Here is a 25,174-nt window from a genome sequence, read left to right as displayed (position 1 = left end):
CAGGCCCTATAGGAACACAATCCATTGTGCTGCCAGTGATTTGATTTTGTAACTGAAGACACTAATAATTTATACTGTTCTAGTTTGTTTTGCATAAAATTAAACATGGGTCACGTACCTACCTATAATGACAACATATAACTAATTAACGATGTATTTATAGGCAGGTAACTAATTAACTATACTTAACGATGTATTTTCCGGGACTTGTAAAACAGTGCGTTGAAAATATTATAAATCTGCTAATTAGATTTTTTTGACATAATTATTATATATTTTAAGTATGTACAAAAATCTGCCCCACAATCGCTGGTTTTAGAGTTATAGACAACTCTATACTGTAGTTTTCCTTGGTTTGTTTAAAAGATAAACAAATCACAGAAACCTTTTCGGAGAAACGCGTACCTAAGTGATACGACTTTCCCGGCGCTTCTGGAGTTAGATTTTCACTCGCATCATGATTCAAAGTCAAAGTCAAATGATTTATTCAAAATAGGTAATCAATTACTCTTTTTGATAGTCAGATGTTGGATTTGTAATTATAGTGGTGATAATTATTATTACACAAACTTAAAACTAAAGCTACGAGGGTTCCAAACGCGCCCAGGTCTGAGAAGAGCCCACAACAAACTCAGCCGGGTATTTTTTTTATTATCGCCACTTTACAAAATTATGATTTTTTTGATTCATGATTTCATTGTCAGATCGCAGTAGGTGACAAGGTCCTATGGCCCGCGTATTAGCGCGCCTCTTGCATTTCAGCGAGGAGCTACTTGTTTACCTTTTTTCAAGATGAAAAACTACCCAGGAAGTCCAGATATAGCTTAAAATCACAAGGAATTTCTGCTCGCGGTTATTCGCTCCGACGACTTTCCCGTGTAGATATGGCATTCTTCCTAACATTTCCATACAGCCCAATTCAATTACATAATTTGTCCTTGGACTTAGAAACAACCTTCTTCTTCTTAATTTGCTTTATGGCTTTCAGTAGTGCCACACCGAGCACAATGCACTTCGCCAATGTCACGTAGAATGGAAGAGCCACAGAGGGGACAATTAAGAAACAACCATTCTACTGTTAATTTCCTAACTTAATCGGCATACCCTTGAATATAATTTGAATTAGGCCACGCGGCGGACATTGTTTTCCTGCCTCTATATGACATTCATTCGTTTTGGGAGTTGGGACATCCATATTTAATGAGTCAGTTCACCGCTTCAAACAGACTGTACGTAGGTATAGGTAGCTACATGCGATTTATAAGGCTTCGTCCAAACTCCAAAGCTGGATACGTACTTAAGAAATTTAAACGACAATGCGACATGATGCAATGCTTTGTGATATTTTACCTATCTTTTTTTATTGATTTTCTAGATTTTTGTCATGAATCTAATTACTTAGATAAGTATCTAGTTGGCCTATGATAGCCTAGTGGCATAAGACGTCGGCCTTACATTCGGGGATCCGGGGGTTTGATCCCGGGATTATGTGTGTTTTAAGCAATTAAATATCACTTGCACATGGTAAACGAAAACATCGCGTGGAAACCCGCATGCCTGAGAGTTCTCCATAATGTTCTCACAGGCTTAGCTATAAACATCGAAGTGCTTTTGGAAGACCTAATCGACTTGTGTCCTGACTCCTGAGTGTCCTGAGTGTAAGATGTGATACTGTTGTTATGTTAATCTACTAAAACTTGTAGGGAGATCTACACTGTAGGGCCTGTAGGTAAGATACCCGCCTGCAATCGTACCGACGTTCGTCTGTTGATTTGTTGCAAGTTTAGGAGTTAATTTGCCATTCGTATTCCAGACGAGCCGGGCATGTTCATCGGCCTGATCGCGCAGGGCAACGCGTCCAGGGAGTACTATGGATATGTTGACAAGGTTTGTGTTTTTCTATACTCATATTATAAAGAGGTAAAGTTTGTAAGTTAGTAAGGAAAACATCTTGAGGAAACCTGCATGCATAATGTTCACAAAGGTGTGTGAAGTCTGCCAATTTGCACTTGGCCAGCGTGGTAGACTACAGCCAAAATCTTTCTTATTGTGAGAGGAGACCCGTCCTCTGTAGTGTGCCGGCGATGGTTGATCATGCTGAATGTGAATGTTACAGAGCGACAGTAACAAGAAGCTAGTCCGCGACGTGTTCCGCAAGGGCGACGCGGCGTTCGTGAGCGGCGACATCCTGGTGGCGGACGAGCTCGGCTACCTGTACTTCCGCGACCGCACCGGCGACACCTACAAGTGGAAGGGCGAGAACGTGGCCACGGCCGAGGTGGAGGACGCCATCCGCGCCGCCTTGGACCAACCGGCTGTCGTCGTTTACGGAGTTTCCGTAAGTTTCTTTGTTAACGTTTTCAATAAATGTACCTACTGCTGCAAAGTTAAAAGTGGATTATTTGAGAGGAGAATCTGTCGTCGTTTAGGGAATTTCCATAAGTTAGTAAAAAAATTGTAAAAATAAGTTAAGTTTTATGATCCAAATGCATTTGCGCTGCCGCGCCGCGTCGCTCAAGTGCGCTTTGCTCCATACAAATTCATACAAACTATATTTGCCGCGCGACATCGCGCTGCGCCGCATCGCGCAGCACAGCTCAAGTGCGTTGGGACCTTACTGCGGAAAAGCTACATATGAAGCAACTACACCGGCGAAACCTTTAAACTTTTGCGGGAGATTACATAAGTGGTGAGAAGTGGAAAATTAATTTCAGATAAATAAATACTTACTGATTGAGCTGGAATTTGCCTCCGAGGTACATTGAACCAATCGTCTATCGTGTTTTAACAACGGTATACACTAACCTCAAAAACAAGGCGAGCGCCTCGCACATAAGTACCTAAACAGGCGCTGTCTCCGTCCTACCAACCAAGCAAGATTTTTAGATGCAATGCGTTAACATGCAAGAAACATAATATTGAGCTTCTACAAAATGTTCAAATAATAGTGATTTAGGCTTTAAAAGGCGATTCCTTATGCTTTCATGCTATTGCGATGACCCATTTGGCGAATTGGTGCGTTGACACTTTGCCAATGAACCATTGTATTCTCGTTAAATCATAACTCTATGTGTAACAACTTTTTTTTACTTGGCTTTTGGTAATTTAGTTCCTTATGTTTCTAGAGTTTTTGAACTATCGTGAGTGATATCCATATCCTTATATTTCTGTTTGTTTCCAGGTACCCCAGACAGAGGGTCGCGCGGGCATGGCGGCGGTAGCGGTGTCGGCGGACGCGCTCGACCTGATGGCGCTGTCACGCGCGCTCGACCACTCTCTGCCGTCCTACGCGAGACCACTGTTCCTGCGCCTCATGTCAGATATCGACATCACTAGTGAGTATCTAGCTCCTTTCTTGAAACTTAGATGTCTGAAGTGCGGTGTAATGTACCTATAGAACGCGGCAGGTCGATATAGCAATCGGGGTGGAAACACCCCGCACACCCGCACAGCCCCCGCGCTGACCCGGTCCGGGCTAGTGCGGGTGACGTGCCAGTGCCATCTCGACCTGTCGCGTACTATACCTACCCAGCGCACGCAATACGTACCGCATGTTGTCAATATTCTGATGAGAATATAACTAATATTTTTAGCCATTTACATTCACATATGGACTATTTTAGCGCGCTCGCTGGCGGACTGGTATTTAAGATAATATATCTACGAATGAAAATGAAAATAAACGACAAATAAATAACCACTTTTATTACAATGCCTCATTACAGGTACATTCAAATTAAAGAAACGTCAATACCAGAAGGAAGGTTTCGACCCTGATGTGATCAAAGACCCGCTGTTCTTCAGATCGGGAGCAGACTTCACGCCACTCACTACCCAGCTCTTCAACGATATATGCAACGGTCGCTATAAACTATAGAACTTTCTCACGCTAAAAGACCAAATTTGCACCTTTTTTTTGTACGTTAAGGTAAGATGAGGCTTAGTTACTACTTACTATCGCCTGAGCGTTTAGCCGCTTAAAACCCTCCATATACGGAGAGGCCAAACCTGGCGAACCTGCGTCAGTTCAGCCTTATACAATGCCTACCTACACCTTACATGAACAAACTCAGCAGTTCATTTCAATTTGCTAATCTACATAATTTAATCGTTTTAATCCGTCCGGCCGCCTTCGGCGCGTCTATGCTCAGGCCGAAATATCTAAACACGGAATTTTTATCCAGTCAGGTAAAACTGAAGGTAGCACTGTCCGTGTATAGAGGCTTTAGAGAATTTATAGAAAGCAGCTCGAGTGTTCTACGAAAGTCACTATGAAATTGTCAAACTCCTTCCTAGCTCCCGAGCGTCTTGAACAAGATGAGGCCTAAAGATGCAGATAGATATCTCTGGCGATAGTACATACCTTAAAATCACACGCGGTCGTGAAACGCAAGAACATCATTTTTCAGTACTGAAAGTGTGACTCAATTTTTTTTCGTACTGTAACGTGAGCATACTTCAGTACGTACCTACCTCTGCTGACATCATCCGAAAGTTGTCAGTGCGCCAGATGCGACTGACTCGTGCATACGTATTTGTAGTATTGAAAACGCGTGTCATTTTATGCTAGGTATTCCTTCATTTGTCGTACCTTCATTAACACTGACTTCCTTTATGCATAACCCTGATCAATTACGGGGGTTGTATTTTTCAAAATGTAAGCACCTTTATAATATAAGCAAGCTCGTTAGACCCTAAAGGAATAATTTGAGCTCACAAATCTCAAATCAATCAATTAAACAATTTGCACGGATTATTGATTTGAAGGTGAATGCAAAGTGAAGTAAGAATAAATTAATTATTATTAACGAAAGATTTTCATTAAATTAATGAGTTGGTCTAAGACCAGTGCGATTGAAAAGAAATGTACGATAAAATTAATTTTAGCTTTAGTGTAGTTAAATAAAATGGGTGAGACACGTAATAATTAATTTATAATTAAAATAATCGGGAATTTCAAGGTATAAAAATATTTACATAATAATATGATTTTAATAGGTTCTTTCATGTCATACTGTAATGGAAATATGGAATACTTATAGTATGTAAATGCAAAGGCTTAAAGTAGAGCTATTTTAAAAAGGTTACTTTGACATTTCCCTAAAATATTGACTATTGACTACCTAACTTTACGGGGGGTCACACTAACGTAAAGTTGAAAACATTAAAATGGCTCTACTTGTTCTAACTTTTAAAATGATTGAAATATACTTAATGATAATAATTCTTCTGTATATTGTGACTTATTTAAATTACACTGATTCAAGTCACTGTCACGAGTCAATTTAGTAGGTCTACGTCATATCGCGGGGGTTTCTTTAATTCACATCTAAGTATACTGAGTACGCTTAGTAAATATTTAGTTACCAAAGGTTTAGATAAGGTCTATTTAAAATTACGTTAGTCAAACATTTAGAAATCGTCATGGTAAAGCTTAATGTTAACGTAGACCAATAATAATCTATAAATAGGTATTCGTATCTAATATCTATTGATTGCGAATGTTTTCTACACCAAGTCTTAAATATTGTTGAGAGATTCATATAGAAGCAATTTTGGCACACTATTAGATACCTTCTTACTAATTAAAATATATAAACATTATAGTGAAATATCATTTTGCTAACTCATATGTAGTTAAATTTTTGTAGATTACATTCCGCATTCTAGTCTTTTTAAGTTATTTGACGTTTCTAGTTCCTAGGCTCAGCACTTGCGAAATATTTGTGTGTAACTGACATTGTTATTTATTTTATACAAAAACAACTAAAGCATTTCGTGCCTTTTCACAAGGACGGCGGGAATGGGCTGTATCAATTGCTCCGAAATAAAATTATTGTAAGTTGTAAATAAATACTTAATAAAAATGTAAAGTTGTTTTTATGAAAGTCCTTCCTCATTCAATCGTTGCAATTCATTTAGGGTTCTGTCGAGTCTCGTGACAAACTTGAGCAGTACACCACAAACCGCCAAGCAGTCCTAATCGAAAGCAATCAGAAAAGCAAAAACAGAAAAATTTACATCTTGGCTAGATTTACCATGGGTTAAAAAAACTTTTGGATAAGGCAGTTATAACAGATTAGGGTAGATATTTATAAGTCTCGTAACAGTAATACTATGTTGATCAAAATAAAACAAAATTTTATTTTAAATCATTTATTTTTTTAGAAACGAACTTGAAGATCTAATTATATTAAAAATAAAATTGGTTTATTTTTACAAAATAAGAGATATAATTTAGTAAAAAAACAGTAGGTAGGTACATTTTCTTTATTTTAATCTTATGTACTTATATTGCAAATAGAATGATTGACAAATACAAAAGAAAAGTTTGATTAGACCTTTTTAATTCGGTTTATTTCATACATAATGGGGCTGATTCTCTTGTACACATTCTCTAAACTAAACTAAATTAACAGGTCTAAATCTAGTGCTATCCTTTTCCGCAAGCAACATTATGAAAGGGATAGCAATAGATTTAGACGTGCCATTTTAGTTTAGTTTAGAGATTGTGTACAACTGAATTAGCCACATTATTTATTTTAAAAGTTCTACAAAAAAAAAGAAAATGTACCGCGATAACAACCAGTCGACATTCAATGACTTTACAGTTCCTAGCATTATTTCAAGGAAGCTATGACTAGATTCATATTACAAACAAGATCTCTGAAGTAATACAGTGGTACTTGATGAATTCTGATGGAGACTAAATTTTAGAATATTCCATCGATTTCTTACCAACATACAGTGCGACAAGGCTCTTTTGGCACTTGAATGACATTGACAGGGGGGCGTTAGTTGTAGAACCTTTGATCTAGACTATTCAAACAACTATAGAACTATAGAACAAAGGGGACATTTTACGGCAACGTTAGTTCCGATTTTCGCCACGCGCCAAAAGAGCCTTGTCGCACTATAATAAGATAATTTAATTTAAAACTGCCAAACTTCGCAACTTTATGTGCCAGTTTTGACCATAGTATTTAAAGCATCGATGTATTAAAGTAGCACTAAAAGGAGTATTTAGTTTAAAAAGTCATTTTCCGTCCTTATTTGGCAATATTAAAAGAAAAAGATGCAGATACTCTAAATTTAGTTTAGAGAACGACATCAGAATCGACGCCACATTTATAAAAATAATCGGTACTGTTACCCTTCTACTATTTTCAGATCGTACTTTTTGATTATCATTCAAAAATCAAAATACTGTCCATTAGGTCGCCGAATCGTATCACAATAATGTGTTCCCTCTACGCAGACTTTTGTACGCGTCGTCGCGTCGTTCTGTTGACCGCCGTAATTGCATACGCAATATTGCTGATATATATATATATATATATATATATATATATATATATATATATATATATATATATATATATATATATATATATATATACGTAATGTATATATGAAGCAGTACGGAGGAAAATTTGCAGAGCACAGCGTTGAGACTGCCTCGTCTGCAAAATTCCATATATTCTTTCAAATTGTGAAGTGTGTGAGACAAATCGGAATTTATTCTAAAGCTCATTTCACACTACGGGACATAAATTATATTATAGTTCGGTCCCAACATGGGTAGTAAAAAATTTTAGAGCTAAAAATTGGTACGAATGTTGGGCACACCAATATTGACCGGACTACACAATTTTAATACGATGCTATTTGGCTCTAGTGGACGCATGGCTTTATACAGACTATCCTTTCTGGTGGTAATGAAAAAGTCAAATAATATCTTTTTTTATTTGTCTACAAAATAGGACTACAAAGATTCATATACAAAGGCAGTGTTCTGTTGGCTCTAAAATGTTTGATATATTTTATGTTTCTCAGTAATGGGAATATTGTTACTTTATTCATGTAATTTGTAATATTATGAATATTCTCATGAATACATTTTCAACCAATGAGTAGATACAAAATATTTTTTGCGTACTTAGAAAAATAATAACTGGTTTTAAAGATATTTTTCACTGCTTTTACACCAAGGTCTACAACATGTTGTAGGTTTGGTTGTCATATCTTGTTTACAACAAAAACAAGTTGTGACAGTAATAGTCGTATATAAAACTTGTAAAATACTTTGCTTAGGTTGCACGAGAGAGCCAAAATGTCTGGATCAATGAATATAAATTTACTATCTGAGACGTTTTGTCGCAAACTATAATAGTATCAAACTTATTTGTTGGTTTAAACATGCAGTTACATAGCATTTTTGGATTTGTATTTTATGAAACCGCTTAAATTATTTTTATGATAATATTGACACGCATCAGTGTACTTATTAATAAATTTTGACTAGCAACTATTAAGGCAACATTATAAAATATCTTTCATTAATTAAGTCTATAATAGCTTTATTAATTAATTACTCCACATAATGTTAATGCTAACTCTGTTGCACAAAATCTCTAACTGCCGTACTCAGAGTCGCTTAATCCTTACTTAAGTTTAATTAAAACGCGATAGAGCTATATCTATCATATAAATCTGTCTCGTTTTAACTCAATCTTAAGTAACGATTAGCGACTCTGAGTACGGCGGTAAGCTGAATTGACAGGTCTAATATTATTCTTTTCTGCATTAAGCATCAAGCATTATGCAAGGAAAAGCAATATTTAGACCTGTCATTTTAATTTAGTTAAGATATTGTGCACAACAGAACTAGCCACAATAATCTACTATAAATATAAGGCAAATAATATAATCATTGAGAACATCCATACGATCTCTTTTTTCTGCGGTTAGCATGTAGGTAGAACTACAACAGCGTACACACGATATATTATTATTTTATAATATAATAATACTATTATTAGGTAATAAAGACAAGTCGGAATGTGTGTTCAATAGTAAAGTAAAGTAACTTAGCTTACTTTTCAATAAGAACATAAAGAAAGTAAATTTAAAAATTAAATTCTTTAACATTTTATATCACGAAGCACGTCACAAAATAAGAGTAAACTACAAATTAGTGTGATTAACAAAATAACTACCAACAATAAAACTACATTTGCCTAAAAATATAACTACTTCTGTTCCTATTTGTGTTCCTTACAAACATAATATTCGTTTAATCAATTTATTGCTTCAATAAAAAGTACTATCACTGTTTCAAATCCGATGTTGGTGGATCGTACATATATCGTCAATTCGGAGCAACAATGACACAACTGCAAAATAATGTTAACACAGAACTGGATCGAACATAACAAACTAGACGTTGCCCGCGAATTTGTCCGCGTGAATTTAGGTTTAAAAAAAACTTATGGAGCTCCAAGGAGCTCCTTATTATCCTTAAAGTTCATTTTCCGGGACTAAAATTAATGTCCCTCCCCGGGATCGCATCTCTCTACTTTTCGTCAAAGTAGGTCAGACCGATGAACCGTGAAAATTTAGCAGACAGACAGACGCAGTTTTGCATGTAATATTATTATTACTATGGATTATTCTCTTGTCATTCTTTGTTTGGTGTCTCAACGCTTCATTTATAGTTAATACACCGGTCCGTTAAAAGGCGAAAAGTAGTAGCTGAAATATCGTATTTAGGGGCGCGGAAAACGACAGCGGAATAACCAGTTGCTCTGGGGTACTCAGAAGAGAGTGCATGTGGTTGGGTGATATTATGTCGACGAACAGGTAATAATGACAAAAATATTTTATAAATTTTGGTGCAACAACGACATAAGTATAGTTCATGACATTATTGACTTCAAACAACTTATTGAAATGAAAGTTCTACGGAAACAATGACATAAGTAAATCATTCACTTGAGTCGTTGTTGCTACTATAACCATTAGTTATTACTATTTCTATGCTTCGAACTTTTTTATGGTTTCGTACTGTCACGTTAATAAGCTCACGGATAGTGAAAAAACGCAGTATCCATCAGACCTAAAGGCTAGAACCCAGAGCCGTACAGCCAGATACAGATGTGAGGTTTCACACACTTGCAACACGCCGCTTTCAAAATTTTTTCGTCACTATACTAACTAAGGCTGATATAATATGTACACATAGAGCCTGATTTTGCTCAGACTAAAGTCAATGTACTAGACCGTTATATAGCTGACATGAATTTGTCTCGTTTTAACGGAAACTTAAGTCTTAGCAAAGTCAGAGTATGCTATATAGATCTTAATATTACTAGAACTTGATTTGAGTCACATGTGTCACGTCCGAGTACATTACAACTAGTTAATATCGTCAACGTATGCTACGTATGCACGAGGTATGGGATCAAGTGTTGAGGGAGGGGAACCAGGCGGACAGGCCGCTCCGAGCGGGTAAGGCGGCTCGCAGCAACGCCTCCTCGTGCGCGGAGAGGCGTAGCAGCACCGCGAGCGCGCGCGTCAGCTGTCGCGCTTCCAGCTCGCGCGACGTGAGAAAACGCAGCACCACGTGTTTTAGATATCTGGAAAGATGTGTAAAATATCTAGAGGCAGTCATAAGTCCACATGATATCATTTTGGAGAGTGTGTTCGAGACCTTTTACGTTTAGTTCCTTCGTATTTTTACCATCGAACCGCCAAGTCGGCACCAATAACACTTTCATAATAGTTGCAGTGCGACGTTGCATCGTAAAAATCCTACAACGCACAGGCATCGTGGAAATTAGGATGGTGACTATGTCAAAATATATATTAAATAGAGGGTTTTCCAAAATTCGTAAAATCTACGTCCGCTGTTAGTTTTAAGTTTGCTTACCATTTTAAATTATCGATTTAACTAAAAAGGTACGTCAAAGGTCTATGATGTCACATCTGTGTATTTCATACAAGCTCCTTACTAAGCAAGCGTTTTGACGTTTGATAAAAAGTAGCTGATTTGATCACCCCTATTGGTGGCATACGGCAATAGCATTGAGGTGCGACGTCGCACCGCAAGAACTTCCTACGCGGGTCCTTACATAGTTAAGATACAACGAACACTACGAAACAATTCACATTGTTTCCTCCTGTAGTCTAATGGTCTAAAAATCAATTATTTAAACATTGCGTTTGTCGAGAAGTAACATGAACTTAGTTAGCCACAACCTTAACAAGGGTTACGGTTGACAACAGAATGTAAAAATTACAGACAACTTACCGTCTACTTATATCTTGTTCTTCGGCGGAGCTCAGGTCCGACTTGCTGGTCTGCAGCTCGCGCTGTAACGTTTTCTTCATGTCCGTTATCCGATTGTCTAATGTTTTAATTTTCTGGAAATAAACAAAAAGAATAATTAAGTATTGCCCAGTGAAAGCCTTATGGCGCGGCTTGCATCTAGTGTATATGGAGCTCAACTGGCATTGTACCTTGCTCTAAACTGTATTTTGTTACGTCAAATTAGACTTATGTGATTCGGATAACAAAAAATAAATTCCGCGCAGTTACGATTTCGACGTCAAAAAAATAAAGAGGCTGATAATGAGCGAGTAAAGTACAAATCAGAAGCACAAACAATTTACTTACAGTTAACGTAAATAGAATTAAATATTGCATGATAAGAAATTACATAGACATTAACGCAAGCGATGAGCAACATGCTGGAAGCGTTCGAGATGTGGGTGTACAGGCGAATGTTGCGAATCTCATGGAGAGATCGGTTACGCACTACCACCGTGCTGCAAAGAATGGGGAAGTCCACTGAGTAACTCAAATGGGTGCAAAGGAGAAAGCTCGAATATCTGGGCCATGTTATGCGTAACCCAAAATACGATCTACTGCAGCTTATAATAAAAGGCAGACGTAGACCTGGCTGTAGACGAATATCCTGGCTTAAGAACCTTCGCCAGTGCAGTGGTTTAACATGAGTACAAGGTCACTGTTTAGGGCAGCGGTTAACTAGATCCAGTTAGCCTTAATGATTGCCAACCTCCGGTAGGAGATGGCACTTGAAGAAGAAGAAAATGACTAGAAATACCTTATTTTTATCACAGATTTCAGTTTCTAAGTCTTGTATGGATTTTCTGAGAGCAGTCTCGGTTTCAGCGAAGGATTCGATTCTTCTCTGTAGCTGCTCCATTTCTTTTGTTCTAGCGGCCTCGTTTTCTTTAATTATCATACATTCGGCTTGATTCTGAAAGTAAGTTAGAAATTAAATATTTTATATTAAATATTTAACAAATTTAATTCTTAAAACTCTAATAAGTTGAATTCATTTGAGTCTGTAAATGTATCTGTAACGTTTTAATGATTTAACTAATGGACCTATCTTGACGTTTGGCAGGGAAAGCTTGCATTCTGTAGACAGACATAGACCTAGACAAATGACTGCTACAGAAATGTATCTAATTCCTACATGAAAGCAAGATTATTACACGGACGAAGGCGCGGACATCAGTTAGTAATTAAGGTTTGGACAAACACAACGGACGACGCGTCCTAGATATCAAGGCAGGCGAAGGAGCCGCGCAGCTACATTTGTGCGCCGTTGCCATGGTCTCAAGTCTTCATCATTCTGCGCAGTTTGACATACTGTCATGCTGCTGCCATCCGACAACATTCTGATGGTTTGCGGCGTATCTACGAACTCTTGTACAAAATGTATTAGAAATTTTTTTCTGACAGAAAGATTATGCATCCGGCCTACAGAACATACCTCTTTGTGTTGCGCGATGACAGCCTCCAACTCAGTGATTTTGGCTTTCAGATCAACGATTTCAGTCTCCAAGTAGCGGACGTTGCACTGGCTCATCTCAACGTTCTGCGACATGTGTGCGTTCCGTAGCAGCGCTTCGTCCTTTTCCCGTTTTTCCCTACAATTACACAATTCCAAAGCATTGAAAGAACAAACTTAAACCAATGATAATAATGAACCAATTAAAGAAAATTAATAATCCAAGTGCGAGTCGGGACTTGCACACGAAGGGTTCCGTACCATCGTACAAGAAATAACATAAAGTAAGAAACAGTAAAAAATATCATATTCTCTACATGGGTTCAGAGCGTAATAGATCAGGAGATACAGACCGCTGACAGACTGACGGACGAACGGACAGCTGAGGCTTATTAATAGGTTCCCGTTGGCATTCTTCAGGCACGGAACCCTAAAAAGTCCTTCTGAGAGCTATAGCAGTCGACCGAGCAAAGGTACTCACTTGTCAAACTTCCTTTGTATATCGATGTAGTCATGTTGCATGTCAGTCATCACGGAGTTGAGTTGGTTCACCTCAGCTTTCTGCTCGTCGTACAACCGATGAGACTTCTCCACCTTTTCCCGAAGAATTTTCACGAGAGTCCTTTCATTTTCCAACGCCTCGGCTAATCCTCTATTTTCTTCGGTCAGGTCCTCGATGCGTTTCTCAAAGTCAGCCGTCATTTCCTGCGCGACAAATAATTACTTGACTTTTGAATAAAGAAGCAAAAAATTATTTATGTCGAGTGCTAGTACGTCCACACAGGTGTCAGATTAAAAAAATGGTATCAGACAAAAAGGTTAACGACCAAATAGCGCGCTCTTTCTTCCCTACAAAACTATTTAGTTCCACAAAAATGTCTCCTAAATTAAATTAACAGGTCTAAACATAATGCCATCCTTTTCTTCATAGAACATTGTAAAAAGGCAATAATTGTAGACATGTCAATCAACAGAGTTTGTAAGTTGTCATGATTATTTTACTCGGACATGGCTATACAAGTTATAATTATTGCTTTAAAACTACATAAAAACTATTAAATGCTCTACGAACAAACTAACCTGTACACTTCACTATACTTACTACACTACTTCGGCGCGAAATACTTGACGTAACCTCCTGAACACTTGTGCAAACTAGTTTAATTTTAATGTGACGATACTAAATCTACTTTGCAGCGCCAAACTGAATGATGTAAATAATTTAAAATTGGTTACACAAAATAAAATAAGATAATCTACGATATTGCATCTTTTGCTAGTGCAATACAATCTATGAAAAAAAAAATTGGGCAAAAATTACTATAACGAATATCCAACCTGGTAAGTTACACAGAATACCAACCCCATGCCATTGAAGGTTAAAATAAAAATATACAATAAAAATAAAATATTTTTTATTTGTCAATAAATGGTGCTTCCATAATAAAAATATGATTTATAACAATTTCAACATTATATGCAAGCAATATATCCAACGCTTATCTAAACGCTGACATGATCAGTAACATATTTTATTTAAATCCCTTACACGTTAAATTAGGTTTTAAAACTTACGTGGAATGTATAGTTTTATATCAAAATTACATTAAAACTAATATAGAAACGTGTAGTAATGCCGTACAGTATCACACACCCGTGTCGGCGATACCTGAATACTGTCATGTGATTTTTCATAAATTATCTAGTATAGATAGATATCATTTTTGATAAGGGGACAAACAATGTTATCATGGAAGTAACAATAAAGTAATGAAGCGTAAAAGCAGGAAGCTGAGCGCGCGGCGTGAGAACACAAAACTAAAAATCTAATATAAAAAGGTGACATAACTACTTTAAGTATCTACTTAATATATTATGTATCAAAAACTACTATCCATTTATAAATTGCTATCTCCTATATAAACTTAAAAAGTTACACTAAATTATTGTACTTCTTCAATATATAATAAAAAATTTAAATCACAAATACTTGACTTTAAAAAAAGGATTTAGAAACCTAGTAAAAGAATTAAAAAAAACAACACGCTAAAATAATATAAATTAGTCCTTTTGGGAACGAAAGGCGAGTAGCCAAATTAATAATATATGTAGGTAACTAAAATAAAAACAAACTTAGTAGCTACCAGATTGCACGAGGTACCATGTGAATCAAGTCCTTAAAATGTAAGAAATAAAAAGTGTTTAACTCTTACACACAAAACTATATGGCTACCTAAAATTTGGAATTACACATTAATAACATACAATATTTTTTATTTAAAAGTACTTACCAAAATAAAATTAAATAATGCATCAAAATCAAGCAACTCTAATAAATTTGTATTCGCATTGTATTATTTCGTGAGTAGCTTGCAACTTATTAGCTAATAATATTTATAAGTGCATTATTAAAGTTTACTGTTGAAATCCAACCAAAACCAACTGAAGTGTTTTATGTTTATTGAAACATATAAGATGTCACTTATGAATAGTATTTGCATAAAGTCTTAAAATGTAAGGAACATTGTTTGAAGTATTTCCGAAATTAGAGCTTGATTTTGATCACACTTTTTAGGGTTCCGTACCTCAAAAGGAAAAAAAAAAGATTCCGACGAATTGAGAACCTCCTCCTTTTTTGAAGTCGGTTAAAAAGGAGCCCCTATAGGATCACTTTGTGATCTGACTGCCTATCCGTCATACGAAAAAGTGGTATAGTCTTTTTTATCAATCTCATATTCTAACACTAATTCAATATAACTAATATTTAAATGCGCCTGCTATTTTGCACAACAATTTTATTGATATTTTTCATGCAAATTGATTAAGAGTTGCACGGGTACAGCTGGTGTCAAGAAAAAAGAGCACTGACATTGAACCTGCGCGGTGGGTGATTTAAATGATCTATTTGGTGTCAAACTTCGGCTGCAGGCTTCAGCTCTTTTTACCTGAAACCAAGTATACTTCCGTCCTATTCCTAAAAAGCGATGTTTCTAATAAAGAATGCTAGGGCCAAAGTAAAACTAACTAAAAACCTTATTTCTACGGAGCGTTTTTTTAGAATCAGTTTTTAAACATTTCTACGTTTTTTAGCGATAACTCAAAAACTGCTTTTTGTAGCTAACCGCTTTTTGGGAATAGGACGCTATTCAAGCTAGAATATGAACGTAATGTAAAGTGTGCAGACATCTAAATGCTGTAGAGGCTGGCACTCACGGCGGAGCGCTCGTCAGAGGCGCGGAGCGCTTTGAGGTCTCGCGCCTGCGCCTGCACCTCCGCGTTGAGCCGCGCCACCTGGTGGTGGACGAGTATACTATATTAATAGGCTCCTCACCGAATTGCGTCACCGCGCATCACGGTGAACGTATCGTCGTAGTGCGGAGACAATCACCGGACTGACATGATCGGCCGCAGCGCGGAGTACAAACGCACACAACAACGAGTCCCAGGGCCCCTAGGCCTGACAAAATACCGGCTTAAAGACTACCATCGGGAAACTAAGTTGCCCTGCGCTCCGACCAGGTAAGGAGGCCACGCTTTGGGTCCATTCGTACCCCCGTCCGACTTTAGGGTAACGGACAAGTTCGGCACTGCTACGGAATTTCGACCACAGCGGATAATACCACTACTACTACTACACTACAGCGAATGGCTATAGTCCAGATGGATGTAGAGAAAGAGATTTTATAGTGCACAAGTGTGAGCGCAAACAGACGTGCAATCTCTAATCCCTCACTCTCATATTCGGACGGGGCAGGGCACGAGAGATCAAATGCAGTAGGTACAGACGGCTTCACGTGCTATCTGAGGCAGGGGCTGTTACACCGTCAACTACCCAACACCGGGCTGCTACTAAGAATTTTTAGACAGAAAACCCCAATATATTTTTTTACCAGACCTGGGACTCGAATCCGAAACTTCGTGATCCGCAGTTGAACTAGGCCAACGAGACTACGATAAATCAATCCCATGAGGCACAGCCGGTAAGCAGATAAGCAGGCTCGGCCTCGAAGCCTGTACCTCGACAGACTTCGCCATGACACGCGGATATGGTCTTACATGTGTGGAAGTTATTGGTGACAAACAAATAAATAAAAAATAAAAATAAATAAGTAAATTAGATAGAGCTTTATGAATACTATACTATGACGTCACACACAAAATATGACGTCACATTGGAAGATGCTGATGCCGCACCGTCCCATACCGTAATAATATGAGGTGCGGGCAAAAAAAACGGTGTAATTGCACGAAAATAAATTTTACAAGAGGAGCAAAATTAGGAATTTAGCAGCGTTTTAGGCCGTTTTGCTTAGAAATGAGTTCAGATTAGTACCTATTCAGTGGGCTAAAAAGTAAAACAAAATATTTTAATCAGAAGCGTAACCACGCCATTTTGTTCGCCGGCTCCTCATATTATGTATGGCAGTACGAAACCTGATCAAAATAAAATATAACGACTGCTGCTTACTTGCAGCTTCGCAATAAAAAGTTTTGGACACATTATAATACAATCTCACACTGTACCGTAATATTAATTAGGAGGATCGTGACTGCGTGCCATAAACCATATTATGGTACCTTTGTGCTTTCTTGGGATAATAATGCGGGAAGCTTCAGATTCTTTATTTGATATGTTAAAATCGTGACGTAATAGCTAAATATAAAAATAAACGACATACGTAGCAATGAAATGTTAATGATCCTACAAACCTAACGGGTTAAAAAAAATAGTGGAAATATGACAAAAATGTAGAAGTGCTAACCAGTGACAAAAACTTAGATTTGGACAAAGAATAAGACAAACTTATCTAAATTCTAACGTAAACAGTTGTATTTTGAGACTTTTACGAACTATTATGTAAATATACACTGAATCGTCATAAACTAGCGTCGTTATACCCTGAGCAAGTTATAGAAACACTGAGGTAGCGTTACGCTTTTATAACATGATCCCAAAGAAAATGTGAGATCTGCTGGTGTATTTTCACCAATGTATAAAAACTAAAAATACATTATTGATGAATGAAGGAATCGGCTTTGCTTTCTGCTGCCCACAACGTAGAATAATGATGTCTGCCTTTTGTAATGAGTAACTACTGAGTTTTATTCTGGCTGTTCTCAGAACAATCTGGTTTCCGAACAGTTGGTAGAGTCTTGTCCAGTATACAACCCTTACAAATACAAACCTTAGCTTCACTATTGGCGAGGTTCTGCTTAGTTTTGTCCAACTCAGCGGCCATGCTGGCTAGTTTCTCTTGCAATTCCTTTTTCTCCGCCTCGACCCTCCGTCTCTCCGTTCCCTCTTCGCCTGCTTGCCGCGACACTCGCGCCACCTGTACAAATATTTTGTTTCGAATTCTTATAATTTCGATAAAATTAAATATATTTATTAAGGAAATAAATGTATACAACTGGGTGTTATTGAATGACAAAACCAGTACCAGTAGTAGTAATCAATTATCACCACTACATTATTATCTTACAAATCCAACTTATTGACAATCAAAAAGTGTACAATGTTAACTACATATTTTGAATAACTTATTTGACTTTGATATTGACCAATACGGTGGCGAATTGCTCATCTTCTGTGAGGGAAGAGATACGCATTCGAACCGTTATCTTCGTTGACAAAAGATGAGCGTAAGTATCAGTTGGAGCCTTCCGACAAATTCAAGAGTGAAAAGCTTACTACCTTTTGTAAATTTAAATAACAGTGTACGCACTCGCTTTGCTCGCGCTATATTTCATTATCAAGTCAATTTTCTGTATGTTTCAGAATCTATTACGTAAAATGTTAGTGCATTTGAATTGTGTATATATTTAAATCTTATTATTCGTATGACGAATATGTCGTATTATAAACCCAATAATCCTGAAAACTTGTTAACAATTCAGTGCTATATAGTAAGATACCGCTGTGTAATAAACATGCAAACATGCAACCCATGACAGGCAAAAAAATATTATGTTATAAGGATTATTTTAAATTTATCGTGTTTCCCTATAAAAAGGAAACACTATAAGTTAAAGAACTGTAGTCTGTACATGTTAGCTGAACAATTTTGATAACAATACTTACCTCAAATTTACTCGTCTTATTTTCCTCAATTAAATCTTAACTAGCACTATTGAGATACGAATACGCATTTAATTATTATGATTATTACAAGCTCAGAAGATTTAAAGGCTTCAACAAACACAAAGGTTGACGGTAGTTATTAACAGCCGAAATTAATGATCAGTCTGTATGTAATCTGTCGATAAACTACTAAATAATTTGTCTATAAAAGAACTTACAGTTAATAATTTTCACAAGATTACAGATGGATTGATTATTATCAATTTCGGCCATTAGAAGGTAAATGCTTCGTACAGTTTTTTAGCTGCAATGGAAACGTTTTTCCGTCGCACATGGTGTTCAAACCTTTAGCTTGATGATGTGTATTGGGTAGTGAATTGAAATGGTTCTATAGATCAACTATAGAATAAAAAATGAAGATATATTCAATTATAGTGACACAATATCACCTTTTTTACGATATTGATGTAATAATGTAGGTGCTCCAAAAGGATTGTTAATTTGTATTTGTGTATTTTTTGGTTGTTTATATTATAAGGTGGAGCCTAGCATACATAATTAAATATTCCCCAAAAAGTTTGAACAAATACAAAATCCTTCAAATATAACAAATATAACGAAACAAAAACACATAATATAACACCAGAAAATAAATATATTTCAGAATAACACGAAAAGCAATGAGTGTGAAGGTCACCTGTGTCTCTAGCGTCGCGATCTGCCCGCTCCACGACGTCTTGACGTCTGCCAGCGCCACCTTGGCCTCCTGCAGCTGGCGCGACAGCACCGCCCTCTCGCGGCACACGCGGTCGAACGCGTCGCAGCCGGTCGGCTTCACTTCTCGCTTGTCTATGACAGACTTTTGTTTCACAGACACGCTTGATCAGACCTGCTAGCAAGTGATGATGCAGCCTAAGGTAGAGCGCGCCTACTTAGAAGATGAAGTTTAGGGGAAAACTGAAGCTGGAAGGGTGTTCCATATCCTAATGGACAAAAATTAGAAACGAGGAAGCAAATTGCTTCGTATGTGTCCGTGGATTTTCGACCCCTAGGATCCCTATGATAGATAGACGTGCAATGCGTGTGACCTCCAATTTTTCGAAGTTATGTTTGAGGTAAATTCTGTAGTACAATCTCTAAATTAAATAGACAAAGTACAGCAATAGATAGATAATACCTCTCATTTTAATTTAGTTTTGAGATTATGTACGTAGAATTAGCCATAATACCTAATTAATTTTGGCTCGAGTCGGGAATCAAACCTCGTCATCCGCAGTTGATCATGTTAATCACTAGATCAACGAGGCAGTAGTTAATGTGAAATATGTATAAATACCATCATCGTGCATGTGATGGTGCGGGTTTTCAGGGGGCAGCGCAGCCTTGAGTAATTCGAGCTGGTCCGCCAGGTCGCGAGCGTGCGCGTCTGCCGCGCCCAGCGCCGCGCTCAGCTCGATGCGCTCGCGCGCCCACTCGCGCCGACTCTGCTCTACCTCCTCCTATAAACAAGAGATTCAATAAACAACCTGGAATATATATACAGACTAGCTTATGCTCGCAACTTCGTCCGCGTGGACTACACAAATTTCAAACCCCTATTTCACCCCCTTAGGGGTCGAATTTTCAAAAATCCTTTCTTAGCAGATGCCTACGTCATAAAAGCTATCTGCATGCCAAATTTCAGCCCGATCCGTCCAGCAGTTTGAGCTGTGCGTTGATAGATCAGTCAGTCAGTCAGTCAGTCACCTTTTCCTTTTATATATTTAGACTAGTTGATGCCCGCGACTTCGTCCGCGTGGATTTACGCTTTTCAAATTCAAACTCTTTGATTTTCCGGGATAAAAAGTAGCCTATGTGTTAATCCAGGGTATAATCTATCTTCATTCCAAATTTCAGCCAAATCCGTCCAGTAGTTTTTGCGTGAAGGAGTAACAAACATACACACATACAAACTTTCGCCTTTATAATATTAGTCGGGATGATTCCGGCTGTTCTGACATGTTTAGTCGATGTAAGCCCGACTCCTTTCACCCACGCGGGGTCCATTTTCACAGGGACTCAGTTCGCATCGAGTCGCGGTTGAGACTACGTCGCCTGGCGTGTCGCTTGCGCCGCGGCTCGTACGGACCGCTGTGAGAATGACTGAAGTCGAAACTAGTCGTGCTTACGTCGACTAAACACGTGAGTATAACAGCTGGAATCCAAACTTCCATACTAATATTATAAAATATGCGAAAGTGTGGCTGTCTGTCTGACAGCCCGTCCGTCTATCTGTCTGTCTGTCTGCTAGCTTTTCACGGCCCATCCATAAAACTGATTCCGATGAAAAGTATAGAGATAGCTTGCGTTCCAGGGAAAGACATAGGCTACTTTTGATCCCGGAAAATCAAAGAGTTCCCAAGGGATTTTACAACACGACGAAGGACGAAGTCGGGAATCATCTAGTCATCTACGTATATTTATAATTTATATCTATAATGGAAATCACTTACGATAGTTTAAACGGTAAAATGAATTGCATGTTTATTGGAATCTGCTTTACAGGTAGGTTGAATAGGTTGAATAGTTCCTTCTTAATTAGACCCCATTATTTTGTTAATATATTATTAAAAAATATACTTTGTGAAGATTTTAACTCTCTGACATGAGATACAGCTCGCTGACAGACAGACGGACGGAGAGATGATAAGTAAGTCGTTTTTAAATTATATCCATGAAAATTGGTATTTGGACTTTCGGTTAAAAATTAAGAAATCTATTTTTGGAATTTCCATCTTCTCACGGATCAGAGGATGGATCAACTACTGATGGTTCCGTACTACTATTTGACATATTGCAATTTGCAAAAATGTAATTTTTGACAACGGGAAGAACCCTTTAGGTTTCTTGACAGACAGGCAACAAAGTGATTCTCTAAGGGTTTCTTTTTTTATGAGGTACAGAACCTTAAAACTAAGTAAACTCACAGTAAGAGCATCGAGTTTGTCCTGCGCGTTCTCAGCAGCGGCCAGCCTGGCTCTAAGCTCGTTGAGTTGTTTCTCAGCCGCGTCGCGCGCTGTGATCGCCTGCGTGGCCTCCGCCTGAGCCGTCCGCGCCACCGCTTGGGCGGCGAGCGCCTCTTCACCTACCATGGCAATATAGATTACGACATACCTAATATGCTACACTATATATAGCACAATAGTATAGCATAGTCTGAATGAGCTTACTATAAAAATTATATTTAATGCTTCACAGTACTCTTGTCAGTTTTAAATAATCCACTGATAATTTACCTTGTACAGATGCCAAAGACAACTTTAGCTCTTCAATTTTCTGTTCCCAGTATAAATCCCTATCTTTTAACTTGACTTCTAGCTGGTCAACATATTGCTGCTGGAGCGCCGCCTGGTCCACCTCACCGGCTGTGCGCTCCGACAAGTATGTGTGAAGTTGTGGAGATATTGACTGTAAACAAACATTTATGGACAAATGCGACTAAGACAATGCCTCCTTGGTCTAGTACTAGCTTACTCGGGTACAGATCATGAAGTTTCAGGTGTTCTTGGGTTTTGTCAAAAACTACTGAATTATTTTGTCAAGAAACCCGTAAAGAACATGTTAATTTGCTGATCCTGCTCTCCTGTCGGATCTCTTTCAGGTTGTGTTGCACTCATCAAACTATGAGAGCGAGGGAGTACACTTGATAGGTAGCTAGCCTGTACACTTAAACAGATTATAAATATTCCGATTTAATTTGGAATTTCCCTTTTCTTTAAAATATTACAATAGATACAATAGAAACAGAGATTGATAACTAAGAAAAATAATATGACCTTGATTAAAAGTGAAAATTTACAACTAGATATAATTCATTGAATAGTTTATTACAATTAACCTTGTGATCAACAAAATCAAATTCAAAAACACTACTTTGAAGTTAACACTAACTTCAAACTAACTAACTAACTCTGTTATCTATTAAAGGTAATGTGGCTTAATGTAATAAATATTTATAGAATCATTACAATATTGATGAATATAAGACTTAAGATAGTATAATATGATGGAATACATTACAAAGTTAACAGACAGTATTCTAAATTATTTAATACTAGACTAATACCCGCGACTTCGTCCGCATAGATTTATGGAAAATCACGCGGGAACTCTTTGATTTTCCGGGATAAAAAGTAGCCTATGTATAATCCAGGTTATAATCTATCTCCATTCCAAATTTCAGCCAAATCTGTCCAGTAATTTTTGCGTGATTGAGTAACAAACATCCACACTTTCACATTCATAATATGAGTAGGACTAGCTGATACGACTTTGTACGACTGTTTTAAGGATTTTCCTAATTTTTTGGGATAAAAAGTTGCCTATGTCACTATCCAGGTCTTAAACTTTACCCATACAAAAATCACATCAATCCGTTACTCTGCTGCAACTCGATTGAAGGACAAACCATTAAACCAACAAACAAACACACTTTCGCATTTATAATATGGGTAGTGATAAACTAGAAACTTTTCTCAGCTAAGTACAGTACAATTTAGCAATGAAAAAAATGAAAAGTGTAATGTAATAAGATTTTCATATAAAAATACCATCCAAATTTCCAACTTTTCGGGTGCATTTTCCAAAAAATTAAATAACTCAATCAATCAATGATTTTAACTCTACAGTAATAAATAGAACTTACATCCGATGTAGTGTCTCCCTGTCCACCAGAACTTGATGGACTTGTTGTTGTAGACTGCAATAAATGATGCAAAGGAAGTAATTTAAGTACCATTTTCAAAGAAAAGTTGTTCTAGTACTTTCTTACTGTACAATCAAGATAAGTTCAGTTCATTCCAGTTAATCAGTGAAAAGGTAACAAACAGACTCACATTCAGCATAGATTTTAAATAGATTAAAAAAAAAAATTGATCATTAGAGTAACCTACCTCCTCCCTAAATACAGAAAATATTATATGAATCACAAAAAACACCCCTACAGAACATAGTTTTGAACCTGTATTTATTCAGGTCAGATTCTTTTTACTAAAATGAGTAAAATGACAACAGAAAGAAACAAGAAATGGAGAAAATTTACAACATTCAGCTTGGACAACTTACGGAATCATCTCTTAGTGTAATTCTTCCCAAAAAAGCCCCACTACGCCAACTACTCGTCAATTTGCTAATGTCGCTACCAGTTTCTTCTTTTATTTTACTCTTTAGACTTGCAAACATCTTTTAATTACTCTGAAATGTAGAAAAGTGTTATGATAATTTGACTAGACGAACTGGTTCGCAAGTTACTATTACGATAGCTCACCCGTAACAAGAGTTTGTAATCCTTGGCGTTGGAAACGTTTCACTCTTGCGGATCATATAGTAAAGTTATTTTTCACTTTAAAACTCATGTCTTTTAATAATGGTTAAGCGGGTTTTATAAATATATCAACATATTTTATGGAAATACTTTCCAATTGTTAATTTCACAAAAAATTATCAACTTTTACGCAAAGCAAATCATCTTGATAAAAGGTCTGACAGAAAGACAGAAAGAAGAGTGACAGATTTTTGACATTTCCAAACACGTTCAAAAATATTTATTAGAAAAAACTCGACCGTCGCTCGTCGACTTAGATGATAGATATATACAATAGGTCGTGGAGTGTCGAGTACGGTAGCGAAGGGTAACTTTACAATTTAAGAAAGTTACCAAACATTATGAACAGAGTTGTAGATGGTTCATGAAAATCTCTCTCTGCATCGCGTCGTCGTATTCCTCATTACTGAAAATCATGACTCCTTTCATCGACTTCATAATGGCAGGAGTTTTCTTGGGTTAATAATGCTGTGGGCGTGTGGCCTGTGGGTTTCCAGAGCCATTCGCAATACTCACAGAAGTTTTTACGAGTTCATTTCCGCGATCAGCTGTTTGCAGAGTTGTGACATTGGAGTTTTAAACAATATCTCCTACGTAACCTCAGTTTGCCCCGTATTGGATGTCGGACATTATCCAACACCTTGGGTAGACCTTGACATACCTTTTGCATTTTATAATATTGTAATTTTTAGGGTTCCGTAATCCGTACCTCAAAAGGAAAAACGGAATCCTTATATGATCACTTTGTTGTCTGTCTGTCTGTCCTACCTACAGGGTACCTATTTCCCGTTGACCTAGCATCATGTTTGGAAGGTAGGTAGGTCTGTGTAGCAGACATTTGGGATTCTTTTCACGGCTCATCCGCTTAAACTTTAACCGATTTTAATGAAATTTGGTACTTACAAAGATAGCTTTGCATAACTAGGCTACTTTTGATTCCAGAAAATTGTAGAGTTCCCACGGGATTTTTAAAAAGCTAAATCTACGCGGACATCATCTAGTAAATAAATAATCATATTTAATTTCCGAGAAAATTAGTAGTAGGTACAAGAAAGATAAATAGATAGCATAAGTATTATGTCCGTTTCCAGGATGCAAACTAGCTCTGATTAGTATCTACGTATG

General features: G+C 37.3%; 2 protein-coding genes across 4 annotated transcripts in view; one reads left to right on the top strand and one right to left on the bottom strand.

Annotated features, from left to right (window-relative positions):
- Window positions 1-5,867, top strand: part of LOC117985571 (long-chain fatty acid transport protein 4-like) — a 28,207-nt gene extending 22,340 nt beyond the window's left edge. Inside the window, exons 9-12 of the mRNA XM_034972333.2 lie at window positions 1,814-1,887; window positions 2,117-2,338; window positions 3,182-3,335; window positions 3,726-5,867. Coding sequence (XP_034828224.1) covers window positions 1,814-1,887; window positions 2,117-2,338; window positions 3,182-3,335; window positions 3,726-3,877 — 602 coding nt within the window. The 3' untranslated portion in view covers window positions 3,878-5,867. The remainder of the gene's footprint in view (window positions 1-1,813; window positions 1,888-2,116; window positions 2,339-3,181; window positions 3,336-3,725) is intronic.
- Window positions 5,868-7,384: 1,517 nt separating this feature from the next.
- On the bottom strand, window positions 7,385-24,199 carry LOC117985581 (golgin subfamily A member 1-like). 3 transcript variants are annotated; one of them, XM_034972343.2, is made up of 14 exons: window positions 23,993-24,199; window positions 23,791-23,919; window positions 23,372-23,425; window positions 21,963-22,134; window positions 21,654-21,811; window positions 20,024-20,186; window positions 19,385-19,536; window positions 17,792-17,938; window positions 15,819-15,896; window positions 13,087-13,310; window positions 12,588-12,744; window positions 11,910-12,065; window positions 11,093-11,205; window positions 7,385-10,418 (listed from the first exon to the last, which is right to left on the bottom strand). In XM_034972343.2, exons 2-14 carry the CDS (start codon window positions 23,905-23,907, stop codon window positions 10,244-10,246), a joined length of 1,866 nt encoding a protein of 621 aa, XP_034828234.1. In that variant the 5' UTR covers window positions 23,908-23,919; window positions 23,993-24,199; the 3' UTR covers window positions 7,385-10,243. The 3 variants fall into 3 exon arrangements, with proteins under 3 accessions (XP_034828234.1, XP_034828242.1, XP_034828249.1); XM_034972351.2 differs by lacking the exon at window positions 15,819-15,896; XM_034972358.2 differs by lacking the exons at window positions 15,819-15,896; window positions 17,792-17,938.
- Between the last annotated feature and the right edge of the window lie 975 nt (window positions 24,200-25,174).

The sequence above is a fragment of the Maniola hyperantus genome, chromosome 1 (genome assembly GCF_902806685.2).
Source record: "Maniola hyperantus chromosome 1, iAphHyp1.2, whole genome shotgun sequence".
In the NCBI taxonomy this organism is placed as follows: Eukaryota; Metazoa; Arthropoda; class Insecta; order Lepidoptera; family Nymphalidae; genus Maniola; species Maniola hyperantus.
This window is presented reverse-complemented; position numbering and strand designations above follow the sequence as displayed.